This window comes from Rousettus aegyptiacus, unplaced genomic scaffold (assembly GCF_014176215.1).
Source record: "Rousettus aegyptiacus isolate mRouAeg1 unplaced genomic scaffold, mRouAeg1.p scaffold_m13_p_3, whole genome shotgun sequence".
Taxonomy (NCBI): Eukaryota; Metazoa; Chordata; class Mammalia; order Chiroptera; family Pteropodidae; genus Rousettus; species Rousettus aegyptiacus.
In genome coordinates, this window is record NW_023416306.1 from 3,138,370 (window position 1) to 3,162,937 (window position 24,568).

At 60.5% G+C, this 24,568-nt stretch overlaps 1 protein-coding gene across 1 annotated transcript in view; it reads right to left on the bottom strand.

The window, feature by feature from the left end:
• CFAP77 (cilia and flagella associated protein 77) overlaps positions 1 to 24,568 on the bottom strand; it is a 106,696-nt gene that overhangs the window by 15,269 nt on the left and 66,859 nt on the right. The window contains exons 4-5 of the mRNA XM_016133887.2: positions 8,553 to 8,658; positions 6,989 to 7,090 (exon numbers count right to left, since the gene is read on the bottom strand). Of these exons, the coding sequence (XP_015989373.1) occupies positions 6,989 to 7,090; positions 8,553 to 8,658 (208 nt within the window). The remainder of the gene's footprint in view (positions 1 to 6,988; positions 7,091 to 8,552; positions 8,659 to 24,568) is intronic.

Consider the following 24,568-nt stretch of genomic DNA (forward strand, 5'->3'; position numbering starts at 1 on the left):
GACTGTGGCCCAACCACCCATTTCTTCGTTTGTCTGCACTGGTCTGCGGCATAGTTTCCCAGGATTCCTTGGAGGAGGCGATGAGAAGAGGCCAGGAAGACCCCCCCTCGCCTCGTGTCCCCCAGCGTCTGTTCCCCGATGCCCGCGGTCTTTGCGTCTTCGAGGGGAAAGAGGCAGGCTGTGCTTTCTGCCTGCGGCTTTTGGGTAGAAAGGTACCGGCCTCCGGATTCACCTCGCCTGCACTGTGGACCAACCTCAGTCTGAACGAACCTTGCGTTTATCCGAGTAAATCATCGGACGCCCTTCATCTGTCAAAACCTCCTGCTGGCCACGTTTCCGGCGGCTTTGGAGCCCGTCTCGCCAGTGGTGTGGGTGCCTGGTGACAGAGGCTGACGAGCAAGGACACGTGGAGATAAGGGGTTCGTGGGTGACCCTGGGGAAGGTTTCCCAGACGTGGCAGACGTTAGCCCGAACTCTTCCCGGAGCCCGGGAGAGCCTCTTCAGATTGCCGAGGATTTATTTCCTTGGGGATGAGTTGAAGGAAGAAATTGAGGCCCCCCGCAGTCCCATCGACACCCAGAACTCAACATGAGATTGTCACTATCTCTGGAGATTAGAAATACACACCTGATGCCAAAATAAGCTATTTTCAGGTTAACGTTCAGCATAGAATTTGAAATATGTTCACGCCCAGTGGGGGAGAAGAGCTTTCTGGACCGAACTGAACATTCCCAGGTGCCAGAAGGATTAGGGGGGCAGCCAGGCTGGGGGTCCCCAGGGTGCGGGGCCGGTCCTGCTGGACCTGCCGGCTCCCGCACGCCCTGCGAGGCCCGCCCCTCCAAGCCACGGCCCAGGCGCCTGCCCTCTCCTCCGGTGACCCGGGGGTCCTCCGGGCCGTTGAGACTCCTCGAGCTGCTCCAGGATCTGTGCCGCTTCACCCCTGTCCCCAGAGCTGCCACTCTGGCTATTTGTGACTTGCCGTCTATTCGAGCAGCAATGTCACCTCGTGAGCAGGTGCCTGCAAGCTCTGTACCTCCAAGGGGCTTGAGTCAGCTCTCCCGCGGGTGGCTCTGGTGTATGACGGGGCGATCTGTATTTAGGGAAGCCCGTCGGCGGCGCCGGGACCTCTGAATCACTCTTCCCGTTACCTCGCTTCCGCGTGTGGCACGTTCCACGCCCCGCTCAGCGCCCTGCTCCGTGACGTGGACATTCTTATTCTGAGGCAACAGAGCGACAGGATTCTTAAAATACGGCGCCGGTGCGGGGGCCGCGGGGAGAGGCAGCGGGTGTGCGGGCTGGCCTCCCTGCGTCTGCGCGGACCGAGTTTGGGGCCGGACACGCCCGGGCAAGGGGCCCATTTTTACTCCAGCGGTGCCACCTTTATCCCTTTGGAGAGGGGCCGGCCGGCCGCAGGGTGGACAGACAGGCCGCGGGCCGCCCCGGGGCTCAGCAGGGCTGCGTTTCCCGCCAGCCGGGATTCGTGGGGGAGCTTAAAGGTGGGAAATCACATCCTGTTCTTAGATTCGGCAGCTTTCACTCATCGGCGGCATCTCTGGGTGTCGCCGCTTGGCTGGCTGCTGGTTTTTTCCCCGGCGCCTCCTGTGCTGTGAGGCGGCCAGCGGCCCAGGAGGCCCGAGGCAGGGCTGGACTTCCACGGAGACGGGAGTCCGGCCCCAGCGTTCGGAGCGCAGGGGCTTGTAAATCAAACTGTTACGCTTCATAGCTTGGGCCATTATTCTAAAGCAACGGGGCTGAAACCAAAAGCCAGACGAAAGTAAAGTCGATTTGTTCGGACTTTAGTGACGGAGTGACTATGCGATGTCGGGGGGATCAGCCCTGTGCTGGGGGAGGTGGTGCTTGGGCAACGCTCCCCCCAAAAAGGATGTCGGACGTCCAATTACAACGCGGACTTGGCCGCGGGGGTCTGCACTCGGCGCTCCGGCGGCCTTCACCGCGGGGGCGGGACGCTGGCCTCCGACCTCCACGCCTGACGGAGACTGAACGCGAGAGGAGCCGGGCCGGGCCAGCAGCACGGAGCACGTGGGGGTGGGGGCCGGAGCCCTGGGATGAGCGGGGTGTGGAGCCCCGCCCCTTAAAAACATTAAAATAATAATAATGATAATAAAACGGCTACATGTACTCGCTGTAAAATAATAATAATAATAATAATAATAATAATGATGATGATAATAAAACGGCTACACGTACTCGCTGTGGAAATATCAACAATGCAGATAGGAACATCGAAGAAAGGGAGACTCGGCCTCCGCCTCGCCCCGGAGACCGCCCCAGCTGCGGCCGCTCGGGGACCCCGCCTCCTGGACGTCCGTCCCTGAGCGCACGCACGCGTCCGCAGCTACCCGCACGGGGTCCCGCAGCAGGGGTTCTCCCCCCGGAACCCCCGATAACGTGCGAATAAAGTGCCCTAAGTACGCGCCGCGGCCGTCGGCTCCGGGGGCCGTGAGGCGTTTCGCAGTGTCGCGTGCTGCCTCTGCACTGCCAGGCGTTTCCGCCGTCGCGCGACCGGCGGCATCCGACCCGCCCCCGTTGCCGTCTGTGCCACGGTGACCGTTTGCCCCGTGGGCGTTGGGCCGTGACCACGGGAAGCCCTTTCGTAAAGAAGGAGAAACCATCTATTTTTCTTGGCTTAAGATTAGGAGGCCGTAGGTTCCGACTGGGCCACTTTGGAGAGCAGAAGGCAGCGCTATTGAAAACCCCGCCTCCTGATGGCCTGACAGGACGGGGCGGAGGGGGGCTGTCCTGGGCAAGGGGGAGTCTGGCCCGCCTGGGAAGAGCCGCCGGAGGACACCGCGAAGCCACCTGAACGGGCGGGCCGGCCCACGTGGGCGCTCATCCTCGGCCCCGACTACAGTCGCCGGCTCCCCACCTCCCCCCCATTTCAGGCTGCGCACACCGCGCACCCCGGTGTTCGGGGATGGAGCCTCTCCAAACGTCCCCCCGCCACCCGCCAGCCCAGCTGTCTGTCCGTCCACCCCGCTCCTCGCCAGGCGCCGGCAGCCCCGGAGCGGCGCGTCGTTGGCGCCGAGGACGGGGCCTGGCGTGAAGGCGCGGCACGGCCAGGCCGCGAGCGAGTGCGGGCGCGGGCGAGTGAACGGCGAGCACCGGGGCCTCCGCCGCCGCTCCCTGCTGGACCTTACGGGGGCCGGGCGCCCTGCTCCACGCCGTGCACATGTGCGTGGCTGCGGGGACCCCTCCGGGCAGCCCGGCCAGGGCGGCGTCGCTAGCCGGGTTTATGGAGGACGCAACGGGGTCTTGGACAGCTGGAGCCCCCTGACAGGTAGGGAGCGGCAGGGTCCCCATGTGACCCCGAGGCACACACATACAGACCTCTCATGCCGCTTGGCTCCTCCCTCCCCGCTGGCCGCTCGCTCTGCCCCAGACACCCCAGCACACCTTGTGAAGGGCAGGCGAACCCCAGGCCACTAGGGTGCAGAGGGCGCCGTACCCCAGGCCGCGACCCGTCCGCTGGGGGGTGTGAGGTGACGAGTCTATGTCCTGTCCCCTACATGGGACTCTGAGTGAGCTGTTCCTTAACAGTTCACTCTGGGTTTAGGGTCTGCCACCTCCCAGAGTACCCGTGCCCCCTCCCACCTGGCTCCCGGGCCGATGAACTTGGGGCGTGGGACCTGAGGTTGGAAGAGACCCTCGAGAACTAGCCCTACCCCTGTATTGTCAGATGTGGAAACCGGGGCCCACAAAGGTTCGGCTGCCAGCCCAGACCTCGGAGCTGGCCGGCGACTCGGTGAAATACGCTGGCCAAAGAAAGGGCCTCTCGCCAGCCACTGGCCGACCCTCCCTCTGGGCGCTGGCCATCGGGGGCGGCGGCTGGCCGGCCGTGGTCTCTTGAGAGCAGCCCTGGAGCGTCCAGCAGGCCGTCTCTACCGGGACCCTGCGGGCCCCACAAGGAATCACGGCACGGAGGGGGCGTCCGCGCCCCTCCTGGGCCCCCCTTGGGCGCGCGACCCCGGTAAGCGCCCCGTGTAGCGCGGGGCAGCCCGTTGGCAGGGCCGGGCCCCTCGCGGGCCGGCTGGGTCGGCGGAGACGCCGGAGCGGCCCGCGCCCCTGCCTGCTGCTTTTCCGTGTGAAAGGTGTTTAATTATTTCTGACAGAGTTCAGCTTCGACATCTGTTCGTGAGCGGGGAGAGTCCATTTAGGTTATCCATCACTCTGACAGGTTCGACTTTTTTGGAAGAGCGTTTTCCTTTCATAATGGGGCCCGGGCGGCGAGGGGCGGGGGTGGCGGATCGGAGGCGGCATGAGGCACAGACAAAGACCCTCCCGGGGCCCCGACTCTGGCCGCCGCGGGCCCTCGTACCGGGGGCCGCTGGGGGTGGGGGGCGGGCGCCGGGGCGTTCGGGGCGGGAAGGGGGCATCTCATCAGCTCTGCGAAGGGCTTTTGAAATTTTCCGTCGTTCCGGGCCGTACTTGTCTCTCATTCATTCGCCCACTCCTTCATTCATTCACTACAGACTCCTACCGACCTCCCCCTCAGTGCCGGGCACCCTGCTGGGCGCAGGGGACACCGCGGGGCACACGACAGGTGAGGTCCCAGTGGGATCCCTTTTATTGGGGAAGCTGGACATTGGACGAGTAATTGCCCAGCTAACTAACTGGTCGCTGTGTGGATAAGTGCCGCGAGGGCCTTATGCAGCGAGAGGGGACCGGCCGGTGGGGCCAGGCGGCGAGGGACGCAGTCCCAGGGGGCGTCGTCGCCCAGCTGTGAAGAGAAGAGGACTGGGGGGCCTGGACCAAGCCCGGGGACCCCGTCTGGGCGAGGCCCTTCCCCTGCCTGAGCCCCGGTTTCCACGTCGGTGAATGGAGACAGCGCACCTGGCGCCCAGTAAGGGCCCGAGAAACACTTTTCGTGTCCCCCCGGGGAGGGGCCTGAGCACGGCGTCCCTAAGGGTAGCACTGTGGGGGCCTCGGGGCCTGTGCCCAGGGCCGGGCCCCGCTCCGGGGACCCTGCGACTGAAACTCCCGCCTCCCGCGAACGGCCCTGGCGAAGACGAGAAGCGCCCAGGGAGCCCCGGGCCGGCCTTCTCGTTCGCATTGTTCCCGCGCCATGGCGGGCCATGGGTTCGAGCTTGGGCCCTGTGGCCAGAGAAGGCCGCGCTCCAGGCCCGGGCCGCTCGCTCGGCGATGAAATACAGACCCTCTCGCTTCTCCTCTGTGAGCGGCATCAGGACTCTCGCGAGAAACGACTCGGGGCCGTGACGTGGCTCGGCTCCCGGCACCGCGGGGAAGGTCGGAAGGTCGGTGTCGTAGGCGGGCTGCTGTCCCTCACGGCGAGGCTTACGGCCCCGCTCTAGAGACCGGACGGATGACCGAGAGCCCATCGGACCCCCGTTATCGAAAACAGGAACTCGTCTGTCTCCTTCTGCGTTTGCGCTCCTGGCTCGGGCCACCGAGGAAATGCCACGCCGGAGAGACAGAGACCCGGGGTGGGGGTGGCGGCAGGCGGCCCTTCCCCTGCTCCCCTGGGAGGAAGACGCCCCTCTAGCCCCCTTTGTCCAGCGGCACTTGGGACCTCCAGGCGGATCCTGAGTCACAGGCAAAGCGGCCGGAGGGGCCGGGTGCCTGAGGAGCCCACCCCGTCCCTCCCCCGTGGCGGCCCCCATGACGGCACCCTCACCGACGAAAGGAGTGAAGGGGGAAGGCAGCAGACCAGGGCCCGGGAAGGAGGCCGTGGGCAGAAGTGCTGGGCAGGAGGGCTTCGAAGGGAGGAGACCAGGGGAGACAGAGGGACCAGGGTGGCGTGGGGCCGGGCCAGGGCGGGGAGAGCGGCCCCCGCGCCCGCGGTCCTGTTCCCGGGCTGACGGGCGGCGGGGCGGATGGTCGCTGGCGTGTGCCGACGGAGGCCTCTGGGGCAGGGAGCGAGGGCCGCCCGAGGAGGCGAGCGGGCTGCTCCGTGAGGCTCGGCGGCTTGTTCGATCGCGTTAGGCTCAGGAAGGCGCCGGCCCCTTCGCTGTCTAAATCGCAGTTTAATGCGACGTGTCGGCGGGCCCGGGCCGGCCGGGAGCCGCTCTGTGCAGCCACCCTCCCGGGGCCAGGCACATCCCCTGCAGCCCCTAGAAGCGCTTGCTGGACCAGAGCTGGGCTTGCACAGCCCCCCCACCCACCCATGTCCCAAAGCCGCTGTCCCCAGGTCTCCCAGCTCCCCTGCTCTGCTCGACGCCCCCAGCTCGTACGGGGAGCCTGATCTGGGTGCCTCGGCAGTTGACGCGGCGAAATGAGCTCCGTCCAGGCCCGCGGCTGGAGCTCAGCGGCTGTGGGTCCCTCTGGGCGTGGACCACACCCTCGCGCCCCGTCTCCCGGGGATGCCACCCCGCGGGAGGTTTAGTGCTGGTGGGCACGGACCCGTCTTGTGTCCCCAAGTCCCCGGTGCAGGATGGGGTGCATCAGTGAGCACCTTGGCGGCGGAGGGGGTTTGGCCCAGATGGCGTCCGCCCCTGCGGAGAGACTCCCCGGCCCCAGCCCCCGCGGACAGACGCCCCAGCCCAGCGGACAGACGCCCCGGCCCCAGCCCCCGCGGACAGACGCCCCGGCCCCAGCGGACAGACGCCCCAGCCCAGTGGACAGACACCCCGGCCCCGAGGTCAGACGCCCCAGCCCCAGCGGACAGACGCCCCGGCCCCGAGGTCAGACGCCCCGGCCCCGAGGTCAGACGCCCCGGCCCCGAGGTCAGACGCCCGGCTTTGGCCCACAGCTGCCACTCACCAGCAGCGTTTGCCGTGCCTCCCGTCCGCGACATGGGGACTTAGCGGCAGCAGCCCCGCCAGTGGGCGTGAAGGGTCAGCGACAGGGACCTCGGGGCCGGCGCTCGGGGGTGCCCAAGCACGTTGGTTACCGGACGGGCGCGATCGTCGGCATTGCTATGCCCCTCGATGCCTGGGAGCCCACGGCCTCTGGGTGCCGAGGACGGTACGGAGCGGGCCGGGCGGGCGGGGGCGGCCTCAGGGACACTGACCTTCTGGAAGTGGCGCATGTGCCACAGGGCGTCCAGCTGCACCGGCGGCTTGTACCTCCTCAGCTGGCTGCTTCGGGTCTCGTACAGCTTCCCGAGGGTCACCTGCGGGCCAGAGAAGGGCGAAGGGAGCCGCTCAGCTGGCCGCCTGCGGGAGCCCGAGTCGAGACGTCACGTCGGGGCAGAGGGTGAGCTTCCTGGGCTGCGGGCCCGCGGGTCACTTTTCTCCGCGATCGGCCCTTCTCCGAGTCGGATTCCGCGGCACCCGCTCTGCGGGCCGTGCCCGGGCCATAGCTCCGTGGCCCCGGGGGCTGGACCACGGGAAGCCACGAGTGTGTTGTTCTGGTTTCTGGTTCGTCCCTAGGAACCGTGGCTTCTGGCTCGCAGCCCCCTGAGGGCGGGCGGCGTCCAGGCGGCCTGTGATTCCTCCCCAGCTGCCACAGCCCCGGCGGGCAGCAGGGACCCCGCAGTGTGCGGATGGAGGGTGCGTAAGTGGGGGACCGTGGCAATCACTGGGGAGCAGGTCCTCATCATGGCCCGCTGCTCGTGGAAGAGCGAGGACGGCTCCTTTGGGGGAGGGCTTTCGGGGCTCGGTTCAGAGTTGTGTTCCCTCCAAAGTTGCCCCCGATGTGACCGTATTTGGAGATGGGGCCGTTCAGGACACAATGAAGGTTCACTGAGGTCGTAGCGGTGGCGCCCTAATCTGCTAGGACTCGTGTCTTTACAAGAGGAAGACACAGCGTGTGCGTCACACAGAGGAAAGACCAGGCTAGGACGCGGGGAGAGGACGGCCGTCCGCTGGCCAGGGAGAGAGGCCTCAGGACGCACCAAGGCGGTCAGGCCGCGTCTACGGCCACGAAACCCGTGAGCCGCCGGCGGCGTTCGGGGGTCGCCTGTCCTCGGCTCCCGTCTCGCTGTGTGGCGACCACCTCCCCACGCCTGAGAAATGGGGGCGAGGCCCAGCTCCCCAGTCTTTGCCAAGCGTGAGTGAGACAAGGTTCCGGCGCACGTCACGTGTGCGTCCTGGGGCCTTAGCCGTCAGTGGGAAGCGAAAGGCGCTCCTCGAGTTTGCTGGGTGCGCCCTTCGCGGCACCCCTGCACCCCCGGAAGCCATTTCTCTGTTCAGTTTGCCTCCTCGGCCTCTTCTTTGCAGATGGCACAGGGCACGAGTCTGCCCAGGCCGGGTCAGGTTCATTTGGGATCTGATGTCTGGGTGCCTGAGGTCACGTGGAGGCTCGGTGGAGGAGCAGTCCCCTGGCGGGAGTTGGGACCCGATTCTAATCCTGCCTCACGGGCACACAGGGCCGATTCACCAGTGACCCCGGCCAGAATCTTCCACTCTCGGAACTTTAGTAGGGGTTGAACCTGATCATCACCGAGACCCTCCCTCACCTAAATTTCTACGACGCCTGGGTGGGCACAGCGACAAGCAAACTGGTCCCCGCCCCGGCCCTCCCCCCCACCAGCGACACACTTTCGCGAAGTCACCCTCAAAGCTGCGCCCTCTCCAGCCCTTCCCTCCTGTCCCACCCTGACCATCGGCCGCAGGGCCGACGGCCACCTTTACCTTGTGCTTTTTCTCCAGTTTGATGGCCTTCTGGGTGGCCTTCTGCTCCTGCACCCACAGCTGCTGATACCGGTGCTGCAGCAGGTCAAAGAAGGGGGTGGACGGCCTGTGGGGAAGAAGTCCAGGCAGGCGTGAGGTCTTGGAAGGGTCAGGAGCACCCCCTCTCCCCTGGCACCGAGGGCATCTGTCCCGGCTCCAGGGCAAATCGCTCTCCCTGCGGCAGCGAGTGGCTCGCTCCCGCCTTCAAAGAAGCGAGCGCCTTTCATGAGTCACTCCACAAACGTAGATTGCACACTGGCCAAGTGCTGGGCCCGAGAGGGTGACGAAGACTCTCTCCTTGACCAGAGTGTAGACAGGCTCCTCGGAGCCTTCTCCCCGACGAGGCCCTCATCCTTGGGGGCTTACCCTTGGCCCGCTGAGGGTCTCAGCAAAGAACCTGCCGCGTCAGGCCCCCGGCCCTGATATCTGATCGCCCGGGCCTGTCTTTCCCAAGACTCCTTTAAGTCAGTTTAGCCAGACTCCCCCCACCTCGATGGCCCCGCTTAGTCACTTTCCGTCCGCTGCACGCTGCGACTTTTCCCGTGCAGGGCGTTTCGTATGCCCCACCTCTCTGCAACGCTACAAATCGGGGACTGTCCCCGCTCCCACCCCGGAGGTGAAGGAGCCAGGTCCCAGCGTGGTGGGGCGGCGCTGAGGCCACAGCGGCTCAGGGGAACCAGGCGTGTGAGGCGGCGCGGGCCTCGGAGGAGAACCGGGGCGGGGGGGGGGGGGGGCCGTAGATGCAGAAGGAACGACAGGACTGGGGGGAGGACGCTCCGGCTCGCAGCTCCTGATGAAACGATGGATTTAGGTAACGATCGGAGATCGGATCCTTAGCACGGCAGAGGCCGGAGGTGGACATGGGGTGGGGGGGGCTTTACAGCGGGCGGGGCCGTCTGCAGCCCCTGGACCAGACGACCGCTGCTTTTTTTTATTGCGATAAAATGCACATGACGTAACATTTACCTAATTGATCAATCTTATCATCGCTGGAAGTGGTCCTCCAGGAGGAGGTTCGCAGCACCGTCCACCAAATATTTTTTTGGGGAAAAAACAACAACAGCAAAGCAAACCTGAAGGTAATCGAATTTCTAGACCAGCGCTGTCAAACAAAATGTAATGTGAGTCGCCGTACAGCTAATTTTTTTTTTCCCTATAGCCATGTTAAAAAGAGTAAAAAGCAGCAAGCGGAATTAACTTTACGAATACATCCCAACCATTATCGTGTCAACATGTAATCCCTTTAAAATACTAACAAGATATTTAAAAGATCCAGCTTTTACATTTGAATTTAAATTAGTTGAAGTTAGATAAAATGGAAAATTCAGCTCCCCAGTGGCACTAGACTCATTTCAAGTGCTCGGCAGCCATTGGCGGCTAATGCTGCCCTATTGGGTACACGTGACTCGCCGCCTCCCGACCAGCGTTTACAGGAAAAGCAGGGGACAGAGGGGCGTGCGCCGTACCGCTGTGAGGATGCCGTCTGCCAGGTCCCGAGGGTGAAGCACTCCCAGGGCAAGTGACTCGGCTGCTCCGGCAGACAGGGGACCTTGGCGAAAAGGGAGGATGAGGCGGCGATCTCGGTTCCAAGTGACTTAAGAAACACACCGACCGAATGCGGGATGTGGCGTTCGTTCAGATGCGGATTCAAACAAACCAACGCCGGAAGGGTGTTTGGGGGGCAACCGGGGAACGGCGAACCCCAGCCGAGTTTTAGGAGCCATGAAGGAAATAGTTCCAGTTCCGTTGTGTGTGGTAACGATACCGCGATTATTTACGTTAAGTCTTTATCTGTTAGAGATGCGTACGGAAGGGTTTGTGGGTGACATAATTTGTCGTTTAGAATTCGCTTTAAAAAAGAAACTCCGGTAAAAAAAAAAAAAACAGTAAAATAAAATAATGTAAAATGAGAAGGTGAGGCGAGAATGGCAGGGTGTATTGACGATGGTCAGAGCCGTGCGACTGCTTCTGTGCGTGTTTGAAAATTTTCAAAATAAGTAAAAAGAGAAGAAGAAGAAAAAAAAAAACCTAGCGCGTGAAGCTCGTGGTCACCCCTGACTGCTCTGTGATCTTTCTTTCGAAGCCTAACGGCCTTGGTCGCGTTCTCCTGGGGTCTAAGCCGATTTCTTCCTCTCATCCCTGAGTCGGGGTTCTCAGATCTTCCGGGGCTTAAGCATCACCTGGCGCCCCCGGCCCTAGAGGCTCTGACTCAGGAAGTGAGCGGAGGCTCAAGAAGTCGCATTTGAAAAAGAAATACAGAAAGCAGTGTTGATACAGGGTGTAACGGGTTGAATAGGCTGCCTCCCCCCACCCCCCCGAAAAAAGTATGTTTCCACCCCAATCTCCAGAACCTGCGTATATGACTTGATTTGGAAAAAGGGCTTTTGCAGATACAGTCAAGTCAAGGATCGCAAGTTGACGTAAATATCTATGTAAATGCTTTTTGGGGTAGGCTGGGCGTCCAGTGATGAGTATGTTTATCAGAGAGACGCAAGAGAGAGACCAGAGAGAGGAGGAAAGGTGCCGTGAAGGGGGAGGGAGGGGGGAGGGCGGAGGCGGGTGGGCGAGGCTGCCACACCAGCCGAGGCCCTGCCAACACCATGACTCCAAACATCGGGCCTCCAGGACTGTGAGAGAATGCATTTCTGTTGTTTTAAGCCACTGAGTTTGGGACGACTTGCTACAGCAGCCTCAGGTGGGGACTGCTCGGGGGTTCCTCAGCCCGCACTGTGGGAAACACCTGTCCAGTCGCATGCCGTCCAGAGAAGGTCCCGGGACTGGAAGCCACAGAGCTTTCTCTAGCTGCGAGAGCACAGAGCTGCGCTTTGCAAACTCTCCTGTGTGCATGGACCCCGGGGGACCCCATCAAAGGCACGTTCTGGGCCGGGGGGTTGGGAAGCGGCAGCGCTGGGTATGGGATGCATGTGCGAGGCTACAGGCCTCAGATATCTGCCCACTCCCCGACCCCCCGGCACCCTCAGGCCCCTGAGGTCCCGTGACATTGCAGACAGCACTTCTGAGCAGGCGCGTGCAGGCGTCCAGTCTGGGGAGAGGATCCACAGCCCGTCTCACATTCACAGGTGCGCATGAGCCCCAGAAAGTTTCAGGGCCTCTGACCTCACCCGTGACCTCATCTCACAGACAAGGGAAGGAGGACGTGGCCTGACCGAGAAGGGAGGTGACCCCTAAGATCACACGGCGAGGACCTGAGACCGCAAACCCGAGCCTCTGGCTTCGGGTTTGCTTTGGCCTGCACGGTCGTCTTAGGAGACTTGGAAAGCGCTGTCAAGACTCAAACACGGGGAACTTTTATGTTAAAAAAATGAGGTTGTCTTGGAAATGGGTGAGCTCCAACTGCGTAGGTCTGCCTTCCTGTATGGCAACGATCGAGCGGCGAGGGTTGGGTGCCGTCAGCCTCGGGTGCGCCCCTTCTTTTTGTCCCTTTTACTAGGTTAGGGTCCCTACCTGCTGGGCCCCTCCGAGTGTTGGATCTGCGGCTCCGGAGACAGGTGACAGCCCCAGCCCGCCCTCCCTGTGCTCCGGTGCTCTCTGCCTACGCGGGGACCGCTTCGGGACTGGGCGGCCCCGGGATGCTATCTGAGCGGAGGTTCGGTGGCTTTGAAATGGCACATGTGCTTAGAGGCCTCTTTACAGAGCAGCCCGGGGTGCATCTACGAACAGTGGCTCTTTGTTTTCCTGCTCCTGTTACCCCTGCGGTGACTTTTATTACTTAATTATTACACACCCCATGCCTCTGAGCAGCCTAATTTATAGCCGCGCTTCCTAATGACACTAGATGTGTAATCTGGCAATATCTACCCCAAGAGGCCGCTCGCATCGGAGAAGCGGAGAAGCGATCTTCCCGGCAGCCCCCGCGGCATACATCCCTGCGAACCGCCCCTCACGGCCCCTGCAGCTGTGCTGACCGCCTTTGTGTCCTGCTCTGGCCAGCGGTTCTTATAGCCTGGGAAGAGGCAGGGAGGGGCTCAGAGGGGGAGAGGAGCTGATAAACCTTGTGGCTCCACCCCCAGCCGTGGTGCGGGCTGAAGGAGGTCCAGCAGGGTTTGCCCACTGCTGCCCTCCTCATCCACTGGGATGAAAAGGCTGGGTGAGCCTCGTCTGATGTGGGGAAGACTCAGGAAGGAGATCAAATCGCGTCCTGGCTTCCTCAAAACGCCCCCGATGGCCTCCCGTTTCTTAGACTGAGCCCGGACCGCGCGCCACGCCGGGCCTCCTCTCTCCAGCCCCTCTCTGACACTCAGCGGCTCCCCCGCCTTCAGGCCCCAGCTGCAGAGTCGCCTCCTCAGAGGCTCGTCCCTGATGGGCCCATCCTCAAACGGCCCTCACCAGGTGACCTGCCGGGCAGAGGCGCACGCCTTCCTTCATCTGCTGGTTGCTAATCTGTCTCGGCCATTGACTGCCAACCCCACGAGGGCAGGAATGGTTTATGTCTGCCGTGAACTGGCACCGTGCTCCTCTCTGTAATTATTTGTTGTTGAGGGAGAGGGAGAGAGAAGGAGATACAGTTTTCAAGAAGATAGAGCATTATAAAGTAGGTTATCTAGGAGTTATAATAAGTTAAAGGAAGCAAATTGACAGAAATGCAAGCCAGCGGAGGAAGGAAAGTCTTTTCAACAAACGATGCTGGAACAGTTAGACATCATAGGGAGAAACGAAAAACAACTCTCCACCTAAGTCTCACACCTTATACAAGAATCGGCTCAACACGGATCACAGATTTAAATGGAAAACAAAACTGTACTTTTACAGAAAACGAAGGAGAAAATCTTTGAGACTCGGGCTAGGTTAGGTGGCGAGTTCTTAGGCTTGACCAAAAGCTTGATCTACATGAGAAAAAATAAATAAATTGGACTTCCTCAACATTAAGAAATTTTTCTCTGGGAAACATACTCTTAAGAAGATAAAAAGACTAACCACTGACTGGGAGAAGATATTTCTCCCAGCCAAACCACATACTTGGCAAAGGACTCCTATCTGGAATTTTGTAGTATGGGTCCGTGTATTATAGCAATGTCGATTTTTTAGTTTTGATGTCCCCTAGTTATGTAAGATTTTATTACTGGGGAAAACAGGACAAAGAGTGTGCAGGATCTCTCTGTACTATTTTTATAACTTCCTGTGGATCTAGAAGTATTTATTTAAAGTAAAATATCTTTTTAATGCAATTAAGCATGCTGGAGGAGACGGAAATATCTTTTTTGCTTTATAGGAGAATAGTACAAAATTATTGTCATACAAAGAGATAATCAAAGACTATGGAGCCAAAATATGTGGAGGGAAAATTAATATAGGGTATGTCAGGCAATTAATTTTTTAGAGTGTTATTTTTCTGGATTTTGTGGTTTGTGGTATTTGTCAGCTTACTTATGATTTTTTTCTCATTCTAATTTATTCAGTTTTATGCCTAAATTTGCATTCATAGCTTTCAATATTTTTTTCTTAAAGACAGGCCCAAACTTGAATAAGCTCCAGGCCACACAACACCTGGAGCTTACCTTGAGTGCAGGTAAGATGTTTTTCTAATGACAGGAGAACATTATGTATAACTTTATGCTGATAAACCCAAAACAAAATGGCCGATTCGTCTAGGAAAATATAAAATATCGGCGTTGACCGAGGCACACATACAGAACCCACGGGGGGCCAGGCCTCGGCGCCTCCGCGCACGAGCTCGCCCATCCTGCCGTACGCGGTGTTCCAGGGCTTTCCAGAACTTTTCATGAGAGAGCTTCCCAAAGCGTCTTAGGGTCCCACACCAGGACGAGGAGAGTGTATAGTCTCACTTAACAGGAGCGAAAGAAAGGATGCTAAATGGAATGTCACCAGATGGATGGGGCAAGGCAGGTGCTGATAACCGATAACCGGAGGCCCCGTCAGGATGGCCTCCGCCCGCCCCGGAGCCGAGGGGTGGAGTGGGGCGCGGGCCACGGAGAGTGAGTCGCTCCCTGACTCTCCCCACCGAGCTTCCGCCCGGAGAGGAAAGAAACTCTTCTCCCTGAGAAGCCGCAGTTTCGACTAGACTATTGTGCTATTCTGGATGGGTGTATCGGGGAGCGCGCCGAGGTGGTCTTTTGTCATTGGAAGTGACCGGAATGGCCGTGGAGAGGATGCAATCCCGAGACGCCACCTGGGAGAGAAGGTGACGCTCAGGGCGGGTTCGAACGGGGCAGGGACGCATGCGTCCTCGGATTCCCCTGCGGCTCCCAGTTGTTTGCTGTGCTGGTCACATGTATAGAAGCGACGACGTGTCTTTACTAGGAACTATTACGTGCCTGCCACAAAGAACGAAGTGGCCACGCGTGCAGGACCCAGACGGACCCCCGGGACGTGCGTGGGAAGCGGGTAGCGGGGGAAAGAGCTTTGCGTGTGTAAGTGCGTCCGCACGGGTGTGAGTGCGTGGGGAAGAGCCGGGAGGAGCCGGCGAGGGCCCCGGGCTGGGGCAGGTGCGTGGGAGGGACGAGGGGGCCCTTCCCCCTTCCTGTCTGCCGCCTGGTTCCATATGACGATTTTGCAATAAATAAAGCCCTCCACCCTTCCCCCTCCCCCAAAAAAATCCAAGTCTGAAAAGTCATGCAGCTCGGCCGAGGCCACATAGCCAGTGACTGATCCGGGTCTCCACACTCAGTGCCGGGTCGCGAGCCCACCACACCCTCCCCGCACCATGCACAGCCCTGAGACTATCAGACCAGAACCCTCCCTGGTCACCAAAGGCAGCCGACAGACAGTGACCTTTCCCGCGGCCACAGGGAGGCCCTTGGCCAGAGGCCAGGCCTGCACGATCCCGTGGGGGGTTTTGCCTTCTCATGTACGTGGCCTTCTGGACACGTTTATAGGAACCATTTTCCTCGTTTCCTTCCACAACCGTTTTTTGCCTCTACCTTAGAACATATTCACTTTTTTTTTTTTTTAGAGCAAATGTAATTGTTTATAATAAATTTTTTAAAAAGCTTTTTTTCCCCCACCCCAAAATGAATGATTTTTGCCACAGGCTGAAAGCCCCTGTGCAGTTACAGCCGTCCTTCTCTGCAGCTGTTTGGGGGAGCCAGAGGGGTTCACACGGAAGGTCTTAATTATTTATCTTCACTAAATGAGGCGGGAGACGTGGGGCGAGGAAGCCAAGCCCAGAGAGGTCAAACGGCCGACCCCAGGCCACACAGCACACTCTGATGTCTGCAAAGGCTGCAGGTGGAGGCCAAACCCAGGGACCTGGCCCCTCGCCTGTCGAACCCAGACCTTCCCAGATGCTTGCTCTCTGCACTGGGGGGTCGCAGGGCGTGCAGCGGCCTTCATGGTGGTAATCCTTACAGCTCACATGTCCGCCTGCTTCCTCCATCTTTAGGATGACTGTAGAGAAAGATATTAATATCTCCGTTTCACAGATGAGACAGCCGAAGTTCGGAGAAGAGCATTGTCTTGCCCAAGACCTCGCAGCCACTGAGCGCCACGTAGCACTGCATCGGAAGCCCGAAAGCGTATGAACCCGCCCCGCAGCCCTGCCCCCTGGTTAATGGAGCAAGACCGCGTGGGACGAGAAAAGTCCTCCCTGAGCCTTTTGACGGGTCTTTGGGGGAAGCAAGGAGACTCGAGGCAGAGGGATCAGCGTGAACGAAGCCCGGGGATCCGGCCGGGCTGGCCTCACGCCGCCCGGCCCTGGACCAGCCTGACGGGCGTCCGGCAGAACAGCGACGGGAAGGAGCACTCACTGCACCGAGCACAGTCCCTGAAAGTGAGGACGCACGTTCCCGCTTTCAGGCGGGGATTCTAAGGCTCAGGGGAATCCAGCAACATGGCCGAGGCTCGCTCATGGGCCCTGATCATCTTTGTCCAGGTGGTTCGGCCCCGTGGACCGGCCGCTGGTCCCCTCTGTCCCCAGCGGGCAGAGTGGAGCTGTGCTTTCCTAGTTTGCCTCTCCGATTGTTTTCCTCCACTCAGAGGAGCCGATCTGTCCTGACCCCGCGGTGGCCCCACCCCGAAGTCTCAGGCCCTCACCCTCAGCGTTTCCTCTGTTTCTGGGCACCTGCCTCCGAGGGCTTCGACAGATCGTTTGCTGGTAACCTGGCGGGAATCTTTCGGAAAAGTTTCCCACCCGCCTGACAGCCCCGCTAACAGCAGGACGGGGTCAAAACTGAGCCTGATAGAGCGGGAAATGGGGACTGCGCTGAAGTGCGATCAGCCCCGACTCCGGCGGGGCCTGCAAGAAACTTCAAATTAGCTCCGTCGCGTCCATCTCTGCCGCCTGGCGATTGATACCCGCACCCAGGGGTTGATCTCCGATGACGGCGCGGCGGAGGCGCGGCGGGCGGACGGCGAGGGAAGTGGAAATTATCATTTGCAAACATTAGGCTGACACTCGGCGCGCGGCGGGGATGAGGGCTGACAGCTCTGATTTGCCCACGCGGCTCCTCTCTGCCAGAGGGTGCTCTGTGGATTGGAGGGGCCTTTCCGTGGCAACCCGTCTTCATTTTCGATGCTCATTAAAACTTCGCGGAGCTGGAGAACTTGGCGGAGGAGAGGAAGCTGTGGGTACCTTCTGAGGGACTTCAGGTACACGTTCGTTGAAAGGTGTTTGAGGAGGGAGCCTTGGGTCTGACAAACCGGATTTCAGTGCGGCCTGCCGTTCACAGCGGGCTGAAATAATTGGTCATCAGTGACTACTAATTCGGTTTAGTAGCCAGAGGCAATTTTTTTCTTCCCGGAAAAATCAATGACAGCACGCGGGTCTGTCCAACGTGATTCCGCCGCAGACGGGCCCTCGTTTGGCGCTTGATGCATCTTCCAGCGGAGACAGCTATTTTGTTAAAATAAAATTAAAATCCATTTCTAATACGCCTGCGGTCCCAGGGGGCGGGAGGGGTGAGGGCATCCGCGGAGCCCCCCGGTGGGAGGGCAGTGGCCTCGCTGGCCGGCGGGCGATTGGGAGCAGCAGGCCGCGGACTGCGGGCTGTGGTCTGGGAGGAGATTGGTGGGGGGGCTGGGCTTCTCTCTGCGATGTGAAATCAAAACCGCACCCACGAGGGACACCCAACGGTGGCGGCATCGTCTAAGGAGACTCGGCTTCGCTTTGGTCTCCTGGGGGTGACCCTCTGCACCCGGTGGGGCCTCCAGGGCTGGGCTGCGTCCCACCTGCCCCCCCCCCCCGCCCAAACCCAGCCTGAGGCGTCCTGAATGGGCTCATCTGCCTCACGGTCAAGTGACTTCGGGGGCCATTTACAGAGCACGTGGCTCGTGCCTAAAGGGGCGCATCTGCTTTTTTTTTTTTTTTAAAGTGAGCCTTTAATGGAGATCACTGCGGATTCACCTGCGGTTGTCAGAACTAATGCAGAGGCAGGGGTCCCCCGTCCCCCTTCCCCAGTCTCCCTCCGTGGTAACTTCTTGTGAAACTAAAGGACGAAGTCACATCTAGGACGTCGGCGTTGAGATACCCACCCGTCTTATTCAGCTGTCCCCGGATTCGTGCCTGGGTGCATTTCTGCGCCATTTTATTGCACGTAGGTTTATCTTTAGTCAAGATACAAAACAGACCACGTCCACAAGGCTCCCTCTGGCCGCCCTGTTCCCACCACGCCCGGCACCCCCCACCCCGGCTGCCCCCCGTTTTTATCCTTACCAGGTAGGAACCATTATTATGGACCCCCCCCCATTTTATGGTTAAAGAAGCATTGACGTTGACACTGAATTCTTGCTAAAGAGTTCGACGAGGCGCGATAACGTGCTCCGGATCCCCCGTCCGGCAATGACGCACCGAGTCTGCGCCTGGCCCGCAGACACGCTTACTTTGGCCTGTAGCATTTTAAAAACGCGTGTTATGTATTTAAAATCAGAAGGATTCACATAAGAATGAGGCGTCAGCGTGTCGGGGAACGCTGGGGTCCGCCTTCTCACGTGTCCGCAGCCGTTGGGAGCTGTGGCCCTGAGGCCCGGCCTGGGCTCCGGTCCGACGCGGTCCCCACGGGTCCCCACGGCCTCGCGCGGAGCTGGCTTCGTCCCTTTCGCCGCCCGCCAGGTGGCCGACGGCCCGGCACACGGTAGCCCGGCTCTGTGCTCCTTCGATCATAAAAGTACTCGGTGTCGCGTTCTTCCCTAAAGCTCGAAGGACTCTTTCCCGATGACCCCAGGCCACGTCTCCAGACTTGGAGGCGGCAGCGGTAAGTCACTTAGAGGGGGAGAAGGGCTAACTGCCCCAGACCGGACGGGCGCCGGCCTCAGCCTGAACGAGAGGTCACGTTTTAATGCCGTCTCTCCTCCCTCATCGGAGCCTCGATCTCGAGCGCGAGGCTCACCGGGGTTGCTGACGGATGCTAGAGGTGCCTGGGCACCACCACTGGGAGCTCTGACCCGCAGGCCTGGCTGGGGCCCAGGCACCCACATTTTACCAGGGGGAACTGCCCCATGGCCTACGTGATTCCAGCCCACTTTAGGGGGTCACGGCTCTGAGCCTTTCCTGAGGGAACCCTCCAACCTGGCAGCCACCAGCGCCTCTATCTAGGGTGGGCTGGCCGGCCACCTCTGGCCCCAAGGGACCTTGGCTACCCCCTTTGTTTCCTCTCAATCCCTCTGCCTTTTTCTTAATTGTCCCTCCTTGGCCCAAGGGCCTGTCTTTTCTAACTAGCCTGGAGGAAGGGGTGGTAATTGAGGCTCAGCCTGTCTCCCTGGCAGGACTCTTAGAGCTAATTAGAGAAGAGGACCTCTGGGCTTGTGGTTAGTTTTTAATTGTTTGTGGATCCAACATAAAAGCTAATGACAGGGGAGGGAGGCTTAGCTAGCCGCACACTCCTGACTTCTACATTTGTCTAAGAGGTCATTTGCAATTTGTTAACATTTTTCACAAGGGTGAATTCAAATAGCAGCTCCCGCACCGTGCACCCAGCTGCGGGCCAAGGCGGGCAGCGGAGCTGGCCGGCTTTCAGGAGGTGCCTCCTGACCCGGAGCGCCTGTGCCTCAAGGTGGGGAGGCCGCCCCTACCTCTGTCTCGGCACAGCTGGCTGGGACTTGAGCGCTTCTGGAGAGAAAAGGCTCCATGAAGCCAAGCGGACGTGGCCGAGAACGAAATGTCCTCTCGGGTACTCAGGGCGGTACCTGGGGAAAAGGTGAGCGGCAGACGAAGCGCCCCGGCCGGGGGGAGGGTGGCGGAGGTGGCGGGGGGAGCACCTGGAGAGGAGTCGGGGCGTCTGGCGTCAGCCCAGGAGGTGCTGCGTGGGCCTGGCAACTCCGCCTGCGGTTTCAACACCCAGAAATCTCACATGCAGGTGTAAGGTCCTAGGGGACAGGGGAAGCGACCCACCTGGGTACCCCTTGGCGGGAGACGCAGACAGCAGACCAGGGTGACGGTCGCCAACGTGCCGAGCGAAAAAAGCAAGTCGCCACGCAAAGTGATTTATAGCGTGCGAAACCCCACTAAACGTGACGCGTTATTTAAGGCCATGTCGAACGGCATAGCAAAACGTGAACGCCCGGCCGGAAGGCCCGCGTGTCCCTCGGATGGTCCCCGGGGAGCAGAAGGAAGGGCGCGGGGCCAGGAAGTGCTGAGAAGGGGCTTCGGGCTGTGCTTGTTATAGTTTACTTCTCTAATAATGATTTTTTAAAAGAGAGAGAGAGAGAGCGAGCAAACGCAGCCAATGGCAACGTGCCGAGTCCGAGGGGTGGGCTCACGGGAGCGTCTGAGCTTTCCTCTCTGCTCGGGGCGTCCCCCGTCAGGACAAACGACGGCACGGGCCAAACCGTTCGTGCCGTAGGAAAGTGTGTACACTCGCCACCTCTCGGCCGGTCGCAAGTCCGGACTGTTTACACACCACTTCCGCGTGGTCCTCGGTTTCCAAGACACGATGGGCGACCTGGGACGAGACTCTAGGGGAGCCGTTGGCAGATAATAGTTCTGACGGTGGTTTTCTCCGTACTCGGTGATTTCCGGCTTTGCCTTCAGATGCTCTGATGATCGTAGCGGGGTGAGTGGTGGGTGGCCCCCCGTCCTCTTTCTAACCCCTAAACCCCGTGAACCTGACCTTCCTCGGAAAAGGAGCTGTTGTGGAGACGGTGGACTTAAGGACCTTGCGATCAGATCGCCCTGGGCCATCCAGGCAAGCTCCAAACCCAGTGAAGAGCATCTTTATTAGAGATAAAAGGAGACACAGGCCCTCAGAGGAGAGGCCAGGCTACCGACTGACCGCAGAGGCAAAGATTAGAGAGACTAGAGAGACGCAGCCACCAGCCGAGGAATGCCCGAGGCCCCCGGGAGCCGGAAGGGGCAAGGCACGGTCCCCCCCACCCATCCCCGAGCCGTCAGAGGAAGCGTGGCCTTGGGACACCTTGACTTGGGGCGTCTGGGCCCCACGTTACGGAAGGAGGCATTCTGCCGTCTCGAGCCGCCGCGTGTGCTGATCTGCGGCAGCGGCTTCGGGAAGGAAGAGCCGGCGCGCGGTGCCCGGCGAGTCCGTGCCCAGGGCAGAGCCGGTCGCCACGTGTGTCCTTCGGTGTCTGGACAGCGGCCGTTCCCGACGACGGCGGTGGCTCGCAACCAGGCTGGCTAGTCAGCCTCACGCAGTCAGTCGACGCGGGTTTATCATACAGCTTCTGTGTTCCGCGCGCCAGGGCTGCAGCAGAGGGCGCTAACGGGCACGCGGCGTACGTGGGGATCACGAATGTGGCCTCGTGGTCGTGGACCAGTGTCTCTGGGCCTTGGTTCCCCCGTCTGCCACCTACGGGGTCATCCTGAGAGTCGTGAGAGATATGTGGCCGGAGCACCCTTCACCGTGCCTGGCCCTGCAGGAGCTGGAGATATGGAAGCTGGTGGAATCATTCACCAAGGCCAAAGCGGGGTGCCGGGGCCTCTGCATGAATGGCTGCCTCTGCGGGGCCTCTGCTGGCCGCCTCCGCGGGGCCTCTGCCGGCCGCCGCCTCCGCGGGGCCTCTCCCAGCTGCCTCCGCGGGGCCTCTGCTGGCCGCCTCCGCGGGGCCTCTCCCGGCTGCCTCCGCGGGGCCTCCCCTGGGGAGGGGCTGAGCCAGCGAGAATCGGTCCTGCGGGACACGCCCCTTCTCCCAGGCTGGTCAGTGTGGCAGCAGGATGAGGGGAGACGCGTCCGGCCTGAGGCCTGGCTCTTCACGCAGTGTCAGGGCTCCGGCTGGCTCCCCGCAGTACCAACTCCTCTGTGCCCCATGTCATGAGGGGCCATCATGTCACCAGAGGGGCAGACCAGCTGCACCCTAGCAGCCCCTCTGTTTGTGTTGAGACTGGAGGCTGCAGAGGTGGGAGGGGGGCCCCACCCCGGCCGGCCCAGGCACCGAGCAGCTGCCCATGATTTGCTCTCGGATGCAGGAGGGAGGATGGGCGAGGCCCAGCTCTGCAAACATCAAAAGCCGGAGCCAGAACCTGTGCGCTGAGACGAGGGAGGCCCCGGGAGGGAGGGGGCCGGCCTCGCAGCCTCGTTAGCGCTGACCCTGGCACGGCTGCTCCTGACGGATGGTGGGGTTCGGGCGGGACAGGCCCCAGGGTTGCAGCGGCCCTATCCATTATGGGCCCATCAGCGCCTCCCTGAGCCCTCCCTGCTCCCGGCCCGCAGGCCGGGGCGGGGAATAAATCTCTGTCTGGGCCACAGGAGAGCAGCGGAGGGGAAAAGGCAAAGCATGAAAAATGTCTCCTTCCCGGGTCTGGCAACAAAGCTGCCGGGAGGAAGAGCTGCAGGAGCCGGGGAGATGGGAGGGGGTGGAGCGGGAGGTGCCTGCTCGGTCGGTCGGTCCAGGCGGCTTCCGGAGGGACAGAGGGGGGACGGAGAAGAGGGTCGGCCCGCAGACTGCGCCTTCCCCCGGCTGCACCTCCCTGCTAGGCCCCTGTGAACACAGCTCCCTCTGGATCTGGTCCATGGAAGCAGGCTGGCTCTGAGGACGGGGAGACCCCTGTCGGACCCAGTTCCGGGCAGTGACGTGCCCAGTGACGTCCAGGTCCGGAGTGCCAGCCCATTCCTCCGTGAGCCCTGCCTGCAAGAATCCTTTCCGCTGCTGAGTGTGAATGTCCCCGAGTGGGCTGCGGGGACCTGAGTCCCCGGGCTTTTGCTTATCACCCGTGACCTCTCGCTAAGGGCCGTCGCCGCTCCGTGCCTCGGTGTCCTCATGCGTAAGTGAGGTGCCGGGCGGCAGCGTGGATTGATGGGGTTACTCTGAGGAAGCCGGGCCCCCGCTAAGTGCTCGTCAGGGTTGGCTGTCGATTGTTGTAGCCGCTGTCGGTAGATGCCATCCCACCGCTGAGGACTCGCCCCGCGACGGGCAGCTTGCGCCATCGTGGGTGGGGCTCGGCATGAAAAATGACTTCCTTTCCCAGGGCCTGGCTCTGTCTCCTGGCAGCTTGCAGCCTGCGGGTACGGACAGCAGCTCTGTCATGACTGGCCGTGTGACCTTGGGCAAGTGCTTCTCGGAGCCTCAGCTTCCCCATCTATAGGGAGTAACGGTCCCTACTTGGCAGAGTGGTGAGAGTTTAATGAGGTGGTGTAGGTAAAATATACAACATTTACCTGTCAACCACTTGGCGAGGGCTTGGCCATGAGTGTTGGCCCCGCAAACACACGCATCTTCCTCCCCACATCCGGCCCACCATCCTCTGGACATTCTCCTGTTTATGGACCTTCCCTGAATGTACAACGCCCCACGGTTTTTAGTTTGATGCTATCAATGTGATCTGAGCAACAGAATAGAGTAGGAAGCTCACCTCCCTGGTCCTGGACTTGCTACCTCTATTAATCTGGCCAAGGGACACATTCAGTCTTTGAGACAGCTTCACCGTGATGCCGATTCACAACACCGACCACGGGGGAACACAACAGAATCCGTTACATGACATGAGACTGTCTGGCTTTCCTATCTCTCTGGGTCTCAAATGAACTGTCTCTTCCCTTTCAATAACTCTACCTCGAATCCTTAAAAGGCCCTGGACCATATTTCTTCCAGCAAATATTTACCGAGTGCCTACTATGTACCAGGCTCTGATGATATAGCGGTGGACAAAACTGGCACTGTCCCAGACCCCAGGACCTGAGGGCCCAGTGGAGAGGGCAGGCATAAAGCAGAGAGCTACAGACGCTCCTCGACTTTTGATGGGGTCATGTCCCTGACACACCCATGTCACGCTGAAAACATCAGAAGTGGAAAATGCATTTGGCGCTACGCCGTGGACTCTCGGTTGTTCACCCCTGTGATCGTGTGGCTGACTGGGAGCCGAGGCTCACTGCCGCTGCTGCCCAGCGTCCCGAGAAAAGATTAAAACTCAAAATGCAAAGTATGGTTTCTACTGAAGGCATATCGCTTTTGCACCATCATAAAGTCAAGAAATCCTAAGTCCAGGCATCGTTAAGGACGGGGGAGGGGGCACTTCTTCAAGGGGTTGGATGTACATTTCAGGGGAGCCGAGGGGGCCTTTGCGAGATGCACATGCTCCCTCTTGTGGTCAGCCAAGTTCTATTCAGCTAGGTGTTAGGCCACCATCACACCGGAAACTCCCCCTTCGGAAACTGGGGCGCCTCTCTGGGACACGCTGTCTGGGAAGGGGCTGATTATTATTTTATAGGAGTTTGGCTGGGTGGCTTGCATTTTGGCCGTCAGCTCCAGGAGAAACAAAATAACCCTGAGTGATTGATGGGTCCATTGTAAATTTGTAGAATAACTCAGCTTGGCAGAGAGATTCAAAAACCCTGTCAGGCAGCGAACGGTTTTTAACAGCCCGGGAATGTCCTCCATCCTTCACATGTCGTCGCTGTCAGGCTGAGGATGCGGCTGATAGCTGGGCGAGAGGCGTCGCAGGCGCAGGCGGCGGGGGGTGGGGTGGGGGGGGCCGGCAGCCTCACCTGCCTTTCCTGCTCCTCCTTCCTCCCGCGGTCTGAACCCTCGGCGCCGGGATCGGAGGGGTCCCAACTAGACCGACCGACTGGCGGACGAGCTCAGTGTCCGGCCGAAGCGGCTTCGTGTTCAGATTCCCA